Source organism: Phaethon lepturus, unplaced genomic scaffold (assembly GCF_000687285.1).
Source record: "Phaethon lepturus isolate BGI_N335 unplaced genomic scaffold, ASM68728v1 scaffold8449, whole genome shotgun sequence".
NCBI classification, from domain to species: Eukaryota; Metazoa; Chordata; class Aves; order Phaethontiformes; family Phaethontidae; genus Phaethon; species Phaethon lepturus.
In genome coordinates this window covers 58,953-73,369 of record NW_010561203.1, presented here as the reverse complement: position 1 = coordinate 73,369, position 14,417 = coordinate 58,953, and the positions used below count along the sequence as shown (strand labels likewise).

Sequence of the window (14,417 nt, the reverse complement as noted above, 5' to 3'; positions counted from 1 at the left end):
GCTGAGCAGGGCAGATGCAGCCCATGGGGTAGGTGCATGCCCCCCAACAGGTCTCCACTGTGTCTTTCCCTCAGAAGGACTGCAACAAATCCCATCTCTTCTGCAATTTGCCCCATGCCTTGAAACTCACTTCTGTAATTCCAGCCAATCCCCGTATTTTCTTCTTCTAATTTTCTCACAGTCCTTCCATTTTCAATTATTTTTTTAAATTGGTCCTCTTCCTTCTTTATGTTCCTGTCATTCTGCAGGGTGCAGCACTTCCCACACTCCCATGCTGGCCCAGATTGTCCCATCCCACTCTACTTTTCAAAGAGCATGAAGAAATGCCTTCTAAAAAGAGTATTTTATTTCAAAAGGTTTTTGTGAAGAACAGTTACCACCTTTGACTTGGCTAGCAGTACTGGCTGGTCTACAGGGACAGGGAAGGTGGATGAATGGGGGGTCTCCCTTTCCCTTTGAGGAGCTGCATTTCTGTATCTTCACCGGTTGCCTAAACTAATGAGAGCAGCTGCTGAAGCTAACCAGTTCTTCCTACTGGGAATCATCCTAAAAACCAGTAGCCCTCAGGAGCTGGTTGCTGATTTTCTCCCCACAATGTCAGTAGCAAAACTTGTACTTTTTTCCTTGAGAAAAATAATCCACTCAGTTGGAAAAAAGTTGTCCAAATAAACTTCCAAATACAAATTCTTAACTCTACATACCAGAAACAGGAAACAGCCGCTTGTCTCTCCTGTGGCAGTTCCCCAGCCACATCTGCAGACCTGGGGCAAGAATAAGGGAGACCATCCCTCACTGACAAACACGAGACAGCAGAACCACAGCTTGGCTCCTTTCCCTCTCCTAACTCATGACAGTCTCTCCAAAATTCTGACGTTTTAATAGCAGTTCATGAAGAGTTGTTTTTATTTGCCTCCCTGCTCTTTGTACCTTTCAGATTCATGTTGCAATCTGAAGGACTAGAAGCATATTGAAAAACAAAAACATTCAGGATGAGTAGCTTTATGAAGATGCCAAAAATCATGAGGCTTGTGAAAAAATGGCAAGAACTAGCAGTGCTGTGCCCTCAGTTACCAGCAGCAAGGTGGGGGTGGGGACAGGAGACAAGAGAAATCAAGTTTCAAGGAAACTTGTTATTTCCTTTTCCTATCACAGGCGCTCTCTCATCTCCCATACGTACCCACCTCCCACAGGGAACGGCCACAATCACAGTTTCTGTCCAAAGGACAGACAGTATCTCGGTGTACAAAACCAGCACGTAGCGAAGCAAAGAGCAGATGACTCCCTGCGGGAGCTGCATGACCTGTCTCAGGGGCAGCGGGTGCTGTTCCCTGGTGCTGGGACGCAGCCCCAGGGTTCTCAGGGCTGCCTTGAGTGCAACTAGGCAAATGCGTTTCCTTCTGACCTATTACTATTTTAAACTTTCCTTAGAAAATGACACAGCCAACTGATAGAGCAGAAGTAGACACTCTAATATTAATTACTAAGACTGCAGGAGGTTAATCGGTTTTACTGAATAATTACTCAAATCATTGCAAATGAACTAAACCCCAAGTCCAAAGCTGCGTGCTTGTTTACCTGCTGGAGATTCTCTGCACCTCGTGACACTGATCTCATTTGAGGCACAGTTCTAACTGCAGACTTATTTATTTTTCCAGTGCGGTACGGCACAGACCCAGCCCCTGGAATGAGGTCTGACTCCCTTCAGTCTGCGGGTTACATACAGCAGTCAAGTGCACTGTCAATCCAACTGAGAGAGGGAAGAGTGCAGTCGTAAGCAAAGTGACAACGTTGGCAAAACATTATCAGGGGAAAAAGTGACCAGGAATATATTTAGCCTATAAATTAGAATACCTTTAGTGATTCATGCTATTGCAATTTGCTAAAGGATTACTGCCCCCAGCTGCCAAATCACATGTTAAAGTCAACTGCTCTCCATTTCACTTTAAATTAAAATGCTGGGCAGGCACAGTGACATTCAAGAAGTTCACTTCTGTGACCTCAGAGAGGTTGATAGCTGGGCTCTGGTAAATAGTCTCAGTTTGAATTTCCAGAGCCTATCTGGAGACATCCTTACAAGGCTGCTAATCACTACAGCCATGACGTTCTGGCAAATAAAGCAGTCTAGCGATCTTTAAGATGAAACTCAAGATGTTTATGAAAAGAGTTATAGGAACCTAGTGCTTGTGATGCTTCCCTGGTGACTTCTTTAGTCCTATTCAGATAGATTTGGGAAATCCCAAAAGGAAAACGATTCAGGACCGTGATGTGTTTCTTCTATGCGTGCTGCAACATACTACTTTTCTACCAAACAGCACAAGAAGTTGTCTACAAGCAGTCATTTAAGAAAAACTTACCTATCTAATGTTAAATCACCTTAAAGTGGATTAATAAAATCTCATCAGCTCGCAATGCGGATGACCTTTTAAGAATTCTGTTCAACTTAACTAACTTCAGTTCAGCTAAAATATTTCTTAGGCAAACACCCATTTTAGAGAACGATTTCAAAGACATGAATAAGACTATTTTATTCATGTTTCTTAGAAGATCATTGCCACAAAGCAGTGTTTTGTTTGCTTATATCTAGTGATATCATATCCTTATATATCATATCCTTATGATATCACTATGGACCGATATCATACATACATACGTAAACTTGCCATGATCACCAACTCACTCCCTTCTTCTTTCAGTGTCCTTCTTTCTGTTACCAAACTTCTAGTTGTGTCTAAGTATATCCAGGGGCTGTGGATGTAAGAAAGAGTTACAGAATTGGCAATGTAATCCAAGTCTGTCCTTTTTTAAGATTAACTTCATAACTGACTGAGGTTAGCAGGAAGATCAAATTCTATTAACCTGCAGCTATTCAAAGTCACCTATGGCTGTATATAGAACTACCTTACTTTATACTATTTACACAGTTATCTTTACTACTCAGCATGAAAATTTACAATATAGGTAAACTTCAGGTGACAAAACTTGAAAGAATCTTACACGGACAAAACAACCTGTAAGTTATCAACATCTTTGCTCATGGGCATTGGCATAAAGATTTGGCCTAGGATACAAGTGGCCCGGGGAGTTACCAGTACCTCTTCCATTCTTCATCATACCGCATGCTAAAGGGATTTAGCAGAAAGCACCTGATCTAGCAGACAGACATTTCCCCCCGCCCAGTGTTATGGAAGAGCCCTGTTATAGGCTGAATATAAAGTCTTCATACAAACATAGCTTGTGCAACAACTATCTACAGTACATTCATCTTGGAGAAAAATAAGAGCAGCCACTAAAATGCAACTTTTAGGTCCTATTGTTTTTATTGAAGAGGACTTAGGAGAAATTTTATTTTCTCTGGAAAACACAGCAATTACTCATTATTTTGATGTTCTTTTAGATCAAAATGGGGGAAGCACGGAACCATGGTTAGAGCAAATATGCAATAATACAGTCTATTCACCTGCAACAACGTTAGCTTAAAGATGCTCTTACTCAAGAAGTGTTCCCTTCGCAGCAAAGCCTCTAAGATGTTCCTGCTCATTTCCATTTCTGAACTGGAATTTGTAACCCCCTCAGTTATGCTGACCCAGCTGTTTGCAGAACATGCTATAAAACAGATCGCCGGGATAATCTCAGTTAAAATGAAAATACCACCACTTCTCCCTAGAGGGGTATTTTTAACCTGCAACCCTAGAAGCAGTTGTATCAGCAAACTGGAGAGAGCAGACACTGCAATGTGAGGAGAGTTAACAAGCAGTTTGGGAATGAGGAGAGAAAGAGATAAGCAGGAACGTCTCAAATAGGCTTCATTGCCAAAAACCATCTCAAGCAACCAGACACCCATCTCCTCCTGGCTCACACTTATAGTGGAATTCTTCAGATGAGTGTGAAACTCCCCAAAGCCACATTCAGCACTTTCTGTGTATTGCTTTAAGCAAACAGAAGGTGGAGAGAGTCTGTATACAAGCAAAGTATTGCACAGAGTGAAATCAAGGGCAATTTTCTAATGCCTTTTTTTTTTTTTAAGTCCAATGTATTTTTGCATAAAAAGTAACAAATTCTAAAAATATTATCTTTAGAAAGACAAAAGTTCTTTTCTCAAGTCCAAGGAGCAGCACTGCAATTTAAGTTCTCCACACTGACATTTATGTCTAATGAAATTTTGGTTTCTTTAAAGATCAGAAATATGTTTCACTCATCTTCTGTAGGTAGGTATCTGATCTGGAAAACCTAAAATACTCTTACAAGATATCATCTTTCTTGCCCCTGAGTACATCAACAGGCTCTGCAGCCCCTCCTCCTGACCTTCCTAGGCGTTTGGCGGCAGGTGCCCAACACCAGCTCTGATATGGTGCATCCATAACCTGGGATCAGGCTGCTGTGTAAGATCTGTGTGAGACACAGACCTGGGAAATGCCTCGGCAGGGACTCAGGAACAGTGTTTATGCTTAGTCTCTTCTCCTGGGTCATGTCTGAGCCATGCTATGGGTATACCTGTGCCCAGCCTCACACCTCGTTGCCTTGGCCCAGCTGCCGGCTCAGCCTTGGTCTGGTCGCGTCAGTACAGACCCCGCAGGGAATCAGGGCTCTGGGCTGACCCGAGCTCCCTGCGGCCACCCACTCAGCTCACCGGGCAGGGGCACAGCGGGACGGCACCCTGCAGGGAGGCACTGCCACCCGCTGCTCCCAGCTCGTTTTCCCTCACCGAGCAGCCCATCTCTGTTACTCCCTGACAGCATCATGTGCTGGGCTGCTCAACAGATCAATCAAAGATGATTTCCCATCAGACTGAGATTTTTTAAAAATTCAGTGTTTTGCGCATTGTCAGGCAGAATCCATAAGGCAGCTGATATGCTAGCACACCGCACAAGATGAAGCACAGAGTTTCACCGAGTACAGCAATTTCCAGAAACACCTGCCAGTGTATGTTCTAAAGAATAGGACACTGGTTTTGCAAGCATGCACTGTGAGTGAAAGAAATAGCTGTTATAGTCACAACACATTAGGTTAAGGATCCTCTCTGATGCAGGTGATGCTGTCTAGAGACCTGTGGTTATCCCCTTTGCTTTGCACCATCTGTTTTTCCTTCTCCAGAAAGGCATCTGCCACAGCTGGGTGAAAATGATCTTGATTCAGTATCTCCTCCAAAAGATACTGCCCTCCCACATCAGAACAAAGCTTAGAACTTTGTCCAGGACAGCATCTGCTGTATTCCCAGCTGTGATGCAAGGAAAGTCTGTGTCCTTCTGGCACCAAGGAGACAGTGATCAACGCACATCTTCTCTAACATGGGTTGATCACTTCTTCAGATCGCTTCTTCAGAAGCGGAGCGATTTCCATCAGGTTTGCATGCTAACAAGGTAAGGACAACTCCTCTGCTGTGGTTGTGCTCTGCGTTGGCTCAGGATGGTGACGAAGCAGGTAACACCAGGTGAAGATGTTTCTTTCTGACAATGGATTTGAGAGATGCCGAGATCTCTCTGTATCGAAGCCCATACAGAAAAGGGAACAAAACTTTAGGCAGGATCATCAGGATATTGCAGACTGTCAGGGAGACCCAGATTCCTGTCTGCAGTCTGATGACAACGTTAATGCACAAGAATGATTCTACAAAAAGGGCCAAGAGTGGAAAGAAGTAAAAAAATAATACGGTGTTGTGCATTAAGAATGTTACACTGGCTCTGGAGCAGATGCTCTCCCATATACCTGATTGTTTTGTTTTAAAATACAGAAGAGCATAGCAACAAAATATTAGAGACAGGCAGAGAAAGATAACTGTGGTGGAAAGCCAGAAACACAGTTTCACAGCATCAGTCCCATTCAGAGTTAGTATCAGTATTACTGGAACCGAGCACGTTTCCAGGACACAGGACACAAAGCTGTGAGTGCTCGACAGCACCAAGAAGAAAATCCCAGGGAAAGCCCCAGAACACATCCATAGCAATACAACAATTTTTTTAGTTCGTGAAGGCGGCCAAATAGCAATGTAGCGCAAAGGAAACAGAACAGCTATGTATGTGTCCACGACTATTGCAGCAGCTGTGAACAATCCTCCACAGTAAGCCACTGCCAACAAAAATAATAGGAGGACACAAGCTTCCTTTGGGAGATGTACATGTGCTGCATTGAGGGCAGCTGACAGGGTGTAGAACAACAGGTATATCAGATCAGAAAGCAGAGCATTCCCCAGCAGCATGTACCTTGTTTCCTGACGGATGCTAAATCTAGAGAAGATCACAAACAAGATTGTAGGAATGATGAGGACACCTGCCATGAGGCAGACAACTGGAGGGATTAAAAACATCTTCATGTTTGCGCCTGATGGGTTGAGTGCCCATTCTTCCAGCAAATAGTACAAAGAAGCGTCATCCAAATTTGAGGAACTGTTGAACTCTGTCTCCCTGTGGTGGTATGCAGTTGCATTCACCCTCTTTACTAAAGCACAGCCAGAGAAGTCCATTTTCTTAGAATTTTGGGATGATTGTCCGACTTGGAGAAAGCAAGATCTTCTACACAGAGTCCTTAGGAAGGTAAATGAAGTAGAGGATGTAAAAAGCCCATGGAAGCAAAGTGATTTCTGTAGCCAACTATACCAGCTCTTCCCAAGGACAGAAAGTTGAAACTTGTAAGTGAAGTCTGTGGTGCCAAAGGATGTTTTTGCCTAAAGTGGAGATTTTCTTTTCTTTCTGCAAAATCTAATGTTTAGAAAAGAGAATGAATCTTTGTGTGCTTTAAAAAAAAGTCTAAATCCGTCAGCTAGCTCTTTGATCAGAAATGAATGGGTTGATCATTTTCAGTAATATGAGGTTGTTCTCATCACATTATCACTCCGACGAGGCACGTGAAATATTAGCTTGATTGACCAAATATGCAATGATACAGAACAACATTCCATTTGTATTGATGTAGGAGAGTCATAAATGTGATTGGGTGACGTTTTGTACCAATTCGTATGCACAACATAATCGATTTGAAGTGATCAATAAAAACGGCTCTCAGTCCTGTTGTAAAACTGCCTCACAATGGCTCTAGTGAATGAAATTATCTTATTTATGGATGACAAACATTTTTGCTTCAGTCCATCAAACCATGTTGTTTATAGATCATAAACCTTCCCCTGCCTTTTTTAATGCACGATATACAAATACTGAATTCTCTTCTATTGCAGGCTTACAGTCAATCTGTGACTTGTCTGGGATGAGTGACACACATGTACCAGCATACCCTACAGCAGACTTGGCATTTCCAATGCTCATGTGGAGACCAATTCTTGGCTTGCTGGCCAGCATGCTGCTGCTGCACTGCACTGCTTTTAAGATCAGATCTCAGTATCAGAGCTGGGAGTGCAATGAGATAATTGTGAAGGATCTGGATTGTGAAGAAGGAATTCTTCAAGTTTTTCCAGGCATGGTCTAATCAGAAGAAAAGCTAATTTTTTCATAGGCTCAACACTGGCTAATCAAACTTTAGTTTTAATCAGAAAGACTATATTGATGCAGTTGTTCATCATCTTGTGTGATGCAGAGTGGGCATAGCAACACTTTTATTTCATGGTCTACGCCTCCTGCAGTTGCTTACCCCTGTGTACACCGCACAAAGCAGCGCACCTCTGCTACAACATCACACTACTTTGCTGTTTACACAGGGCATATGTAGGAAAGACAAGAGATCTGCAGAATATGCAGCTTTGTCAACTCCCAGCTCTAGTTGCTCTCCTCACTGGTGGTGCAGGGGTATCCTGAAGCATTTTAAGTAATGGTTAACATCAAAGGATTACTCCCAGTATTTGAAAAATAGCGTTTGCCCAAGCCAAAGGTCTAATAAAATAGTAAAATAAGTAGTCATTGAAATCTGGTGGCTGCTCAGCTGTTTTGAAGTTATATTATTTATTTATGTGCCTAAAAATAAAAAAGTGTAAGTTCAGACAACATTTTTGGCAGTCCTCAAAGTCTACTAGGACCTCCCGGCATGATCAAATCTTTAACTATTGTTTCAAGTATGATCTGCCTTCTCCTCTCAAGTAATACAGATTCTACTACTGATGCTACAAGAGCGGAGGGAACACGGCTCCTTACTTAACATGGCATTATTATACTTATTATTTCCCCCACACCATCAGCATATAAAAATGCAGCATGTTTCCCTCTGTGGGAGATAGTGCATAGTCTCACCTTGCAGAAAGTCGTGCTGTGCCATGGACGTGCTGTCTCAGGGCATGCCAAGTAACGAAGCAGACAGCTTATGAAACTCAGCATCAGTCATCAAATCTTGTGCGCATTTAATTTCCTTACACACTGATAGTTGGCATCCACGGAACTGTACGTTAAGAGAGTTTGACAGCCTGCACCATATGGAACAAAGGGATAGGAGAAAAACCAATGACAATTTTAAGCACAGTATTTCAGTTGCTATGGTGCCTGGGTAGGCAAAACAGAAGGTGGTTATTTTTGCTCACTCAATCCTGCATCCACTGAAAAGTGTGTGAACAATATTTATGCAATTATACGTTTGGCTTCAGGATCATGCCCCACATCTATCAGTGAGTCACAAGACAGTTAATACCTTAAGTAGACAGTAGCACTCAAACATACAAACTTTTGAATTGTACTGTTATTGCAAAAAGGAAGGGAAGCAATGAAAACTCAAGGGTATGCAAATTGCCTCCAACTATAATTTCAGATCTCTGTTAATGGTGGAAGTGTTTCCTGCCTCCCAGCTCATGGCATTCCAAGAATGTCCTATTAATGGGCAGATTCTGTCATTTCCATATAAAATCACAACTGTATTTTCTACCAGTTGGTTAGGATTAAATGTGAACAAACAAAAGAGTTCATTGTCATCTCAGCTGCACACTTTTGGCTGATAGAAAAATAAATGCAAATACAATATACAATGATCTGCTGGCATTTATAGGAGTGTCTAACGTAGCCAAGTATTTCACAGAGTGATGTTATACAGTACTGTTGCTTTGCAAATATATATCTCAAGGGCTTGTTGTTTATATATAGTTGTGCAATTAACAAATAGTTCTTATTTTCTCAGTCTAATAATTTTTGTCCTGATGCTTGAAAACATCCTTATAGCAGAACTATTCCTCCTCTTGGATAAAAGAGCTAGTTATCACAAGCTAGAAGTCCCAGCTACATCTGGGAGGGTAATAAACACTGACATCCTCGCTACTGAAAAGTACAAAGCAAAAGTGGTAACTCTAGCAGCCTTCCACTGAACCATCCTTTAAAAATCGACCTCTATGGCCATAAAGGTGTAAATGTGAATAACGTAAGGTAAATAATGTGAAAGGTAAGCAAAGGTACGAACTTGCCAATTATTCCACAGTAGCTGATTGTAGGTTCATTCTCAGCTGAGATCCTCATGAAAAAATGCAAAGTAGCTCAGGACTCTCTCATTTAGCCCGCATGCAAAGAGTACCACAGAGCCCATGAGACATCACAAGTTCACAGCCTTGCTCATCCTGTCCTCAACTATTCATCTGCTACAGCCTACGGACGGCAGAGTAAGCCCTATGGTATGAGCTTTTTCAGCTTTAATTGTGCTACTGTAAAAGTCTTAGGAATGCAGGCAGGCTTTAGTTCTACAAAAATGAAAAGAGAAAATAACTGGAAGACAGATTCAACTTCATTGGACCTGGGCAAGTCCAACCAAAGCCACTCCCCTCAGATTTCTGCAGGGGCTTATAACTGTTCAGTATATTTCTGCTAGATTTAAAAATTTAGAAGGTTGGTGTCTTGGCACACTGATATACACCCAGAATAGGCGGCTCTGGAGAAGATCTGGTCTCTTTTCATTTTCTTGAGCTTAGGAGGTATTTCCACATCTGGACCATTTGCAAGGGGCTGTCAGCTCTGAAGACCACTCCTGGAGGATACTGAACTTAGCTCCTTGCCACTGCACCTCAGTGTTCAATATTTTGTGGTGCCAACCTGAATGATTCTCCTGCAATTTCCTGTAAACCTGGCCTTAATGGTCTAGTTATTGATTTTTTTAAAATGCTCTCTGGTAAATTTACGTTAGGTAGATGCACTTTTACATATCTTGCTGATTCAGACCTACAGTATTAGCAGCCCCTCTTCTGGCTCTTATTATGGCTCAGTACAGTCTGTATTGATTTTCAAACTGAATCACACACTGCTGATTACTTTACTCATTTCTGCTTCAATCAACATCCCACTGAAAGCTTAGTTATCTGTTGAGTTTGGGAGATGTAAGAAAGCATGCATTCAGCCATACTCAACACTGTAAATCCAGCAAAGACTGTACTGCATTGTATTCTGTTACTGACTATAAACAGGCATTGTTAAATTGAACAGCAAAGGTCAGAAACATTACTGTCTTACAGTAGTTGGTGTGGACTTAACTGTGTACACACATAAGTAAGCACCCTATTTCACAAAGAGTTTGGTCTAACTGATTCAACTAGTCAACGAGTCACTGCTGCCACGATGGGGAAGCACCATACAAGAAAGGGAAGCCAACCAGAATAATGCTAAGATTTCCCCTGCTCTTCCTCCCAAGAGATTGTGTTAGGAGGGGATATTCAGAGGAAGCATGTGACTAAATTGCACGTTCACATTCACCTCTGAGGTTCCCTGGATGCCATTGCATCACTGGCTCAGTATGAGCATGGAGTCTTTGACGCAGTCACCTGTTCCAGCATCATGCATCAGGTCCTAGCCTAGAACATGATACTGTACTTGGGGTCTGCCCCAGAGACTGATCTGCCTGGCCAGGAGCCCAGGGAGAGCAGTGTAGAAAGGCTGCGTCAGAGTCCACCACAGCTCCTTGAACAGAAGTGTTTGGATGAGACAGCTGGGTCCAACAAATCAACATTTTCACTGGAATGTTGTTTCATGGGGATATTTCCAGCCATGTTTAGTAACAGAGCCTTGAGCTCAGGAGCCTTCATGTGCTCATGTAGTTTCTTCAACTTCCTTCCAAGAATACCCCCCTTCCAAGATTATCTAGGTCCAGAAGCCATCTCACTCACTTGTGAAGCTCTCCCAGCCATGAATAGCCAAGTGCCCATGAGCAGGTCACCTCCTCTCAGCAGGGCAGAGAACCAGCTGTAATTATTTCCTGCCTGTATCAATATTCTCGCTCTGGGCAAATGAGCTGCTGTCAGTGAAAAAACAAGTAATCAGAACAGTTTAACTGTACTGTTTTTCTGGTTGAGCTTTCCCTTTTTTTCTCCTTTAAATAGAAAGTCAGTTAAAAGGCAACTTTTTTCTAAACCTTTGATTTCCTCTAAACTTCTCTGCAAGCCCCTCCAGGGACAGGACCCTCAGGGGAGAGGTACAGCTTTACTGTCCTAGCCTTATTGTCCTAGTCTCCACACCTCAGCTCGCTGTCTCCACTTGGGTCCAGAACTATTGTTCAGCGCCTTGCTTGTTATTTGCTATAGGTAAGAGATATATGCATTGCTCTTGTAACTGTACAAAGTTCACAAATCAGGCACAGCAATTATTAAAGTTAAGGAAGTGAAGAAACGGGTGTGAAAACTAAGCTCAGATTACAACAATTTTAAAGGTCAAATTAAACCTTTAAAATGAAAATGAAACAAATGAAACAAAAGAAAACAGGGATTAGAAAGTGCTGGTTTGAAGATATTTTGATGAGGCTCCCAAACAAGAGAGAGAACATTGAGAGAGAGACCAGGAAGACTCAGCATTAAATCCCTGAATCACTTTTTATACCAAATCTGCCTTGCAGATGCCATATTGAAAATTAAGCTGGCTGTCAGAAGAACATAATTTTGGAATATTTGACAAATATTTCAACAGAAAGTTAGAGAAGTAACACAGCCTGAGGGAAAAAAGTGCCTGTAAGTCCCAGACACCACCTACTTTCCTGCCGGTCACTGCTTGGCCCTGGCTGTTGGTAGCTGCAGCTAGCAGAACTCACCCATTTTCATTTCCTGAGCCTGGCAAGGCAAAGCAAGACAGGTTTTCCTCCTCTGCCACAATCCCTCTTTCATGCTGAAAAGACCTACATAATTCATCCAGTAACATGTTTTCACATGACAAGCTGCAGTTATGACCAGGGATTTATAGCAAACAACTGCTAGTTTACATGGTCATTTACAGGCAGATTCGCGGGACACCAAAAGAAGCAATCCTAGACCGTTTCTTAGATTTAATGCTCTCTCCTGCCTACCTACTTTTCATAACAACGCATTTGTGAAACCAGAGAAACAGCCTACTAAATAAGTCCGATTTTTTAAATATCAGTCTTCTTTTCTAAAGCAGTTTAATTTGTAAGGAGGAACCTTTCTAAAATTTCAAACACTATACAACATTGGCACTAAAAGGAGTTACCTGCAGAAATCTAAGGCCTTTAGGTAAAGAACAGTAACATATCACTCTTATCTGAGGATTTAGCAGATAAGGATTAATCCTTCTATCAGAAGGATTAAACCCATATTCAGTATCACACAGAGTCATGAGCAGAACTAGAAATACATGTCTGAATTCGTGTCTCCTTGACTCCTCCTTTAAGTCAGGGAGTAAGCTCCTTCTCCTGAGAGAAAGCTTCTCAAATAGGGGAGCTACATACATCCATGAACCTTCTAAGAGCATCCTTCTGTCTCAGGCTGTCTGTCTTTCCAGCTGTGGCTGGCACTAAAAACTTTATGTTTCTGTCCTGTCTCACCAGCAATGATCTCCAACATCACCTAGGAAGGACTCCTGCGGACAGGCAAAAGCAGAAGTTATTTGGCTGCTTCCCTGTCTTAACATGCTTCGTCTCATATAAAAAGCCAGGCGGTACAGGAGAGGTTTAGCATGGCATTTCCTTGAAGGATGATTCGTTGAGAAGGGGGACAGATGGTCGGAGAGTGTAAAGTGCAAGATGAATGAAATACCAGAAGAGAGATGGAAGGAAAAAAGGGTGGAAGAGACAGGTTGGCATATACAGGCAGACAGGCAGGGGCTTTAGTGGTGATGCAGCAGCCAGGAGGACCCCAGCCACAGCTGTACACTGTCACAGTTCCTCCCTGACAGCTGGGAAGCGTCCGCTTGCACTGTACAAGCTGGGGAGCAAAGACAATATAGGAATCAAGATGGAAGGAAACATGCTAGAAGTGGAGTAGAAAGAGAAAAGGGAGGAAAAACACAGCGTGAAAGAAAATACATGTTATCCCTTCCTGTTCATGCCTTTTGAGGACAGACTGTGAATGAACAGATACAATCTGTACATGGCACTGACTGGCACAAGGCACAGCACCATGCTGGAGCGGAAGGAGCCTCACTGCCAAAGTTAAGATGCTCCTTCCCAGTTCCCAGTGCTGTACCTGGGAATGGCAGTGGTTCCCGGGTGGCAAAGACACTGAAGCAACACTGATTCTCTGAAATACCTCTGCCCGCAGGGAGATGCTGACCTTATCTCACACTGATGAAGCAGGTGCCAGGCACAGCTGCCATATGGCAGAGAGATTAACTGCCAGCATGTGCTGTGTAAGAGTCACAATCTCTTATTAGCCAAGCGGAGGACATGCCGTGGGGTCACATACACAGTGCCATTCACAAGCTCTGTTGTCCCTTCCCAGCAGCTCCTTTGTTACTTATCCAGCACAGGTGCTTAAAAATTAGATTTTCTCCACATGAGGCCTCGCTCTGCCTTGTCCTCAAACAGTGGCTTTGTACTGCTCCCACTCATTTCCATAGCAATACCCTGTCCCCTCACACAGGAGATTCAGACTTCATGGCAGGAAAGCAATGTTAGGGAGGGAGGGAGGGAGGAACACACATGCTCTGAACTTAGTAGAGAGTTTTTTGGGTTTTTTTTAGGCAAAACTACCAAAGTTTTGTAGTGTAACTACAGATTATGTAAGCCCACATCAGTCCCGCTCTCCTAGTGACCTCCACAGGCACAAGGCAGAGGACGTATCACCCTCTGCCCACAACTTCTCACCAAACTGGCAGAGTTACAGCTCACGACAGGGAGAGATCGAGGCACACAGAGAACGTTGCTGAAGGCAGCCAACAAGCTGATATCTTCACTAAATACAGTCAATTTTATTTCTAGTTTAATTATTTGTTTCTTTCTTCTCCAGTCCAAGTTCCAGCTTATTAAAGGATGTGCATGAGGAGATCTCCAGAGAAGATACGTGCTCTTTTCCTTTGCTATTGTCCTCAGCTGCACTTAAAGCCAACAAAGACTCTGTGAACAAAGGTACAATGATACCTGATGAAGAACTGAGGACAGATACATTTTCAGCAATTTAACACAAATCATCCTGAAAAGCAGTGGCAGAGCTAGAAATTAGAATTTCATTTCCTGAGTCTCGGTTCAGGGCCAAAATGTTGCACTCCCTTTTCAGTCTCGCTATGCTTTTGTAAATATTGCTACCTTCTACCATGGTAGCCAGCTCCAAACTGCCTCCAGCTAGCTCAGATATACTCAGC

The 14,417-nt window shown here is 42.8% G+C and overlaps 1 protein-coding gene across 1 annotated transcript; it reads right to left on the bottom strand.

Annotated features, from left to right (window-relative positions):
* Positions 1-5,398: 5,398 nt before the first annotated feature.
* Positions 5,399-6,457, bottom strand: GPR148 (G protein-coupled receptor 148). Its single transcript, XM_010293919.1, has one exon. It carries the CDS (start codon positions 6,455-6,457, stop codon positions 5,399-5,401), a length of 1,059 nt encoding a protein of 352 aa, XP_010292221.1.
* Positions 6,458-14,417: the final 7,960 nt, after the last annotated feature.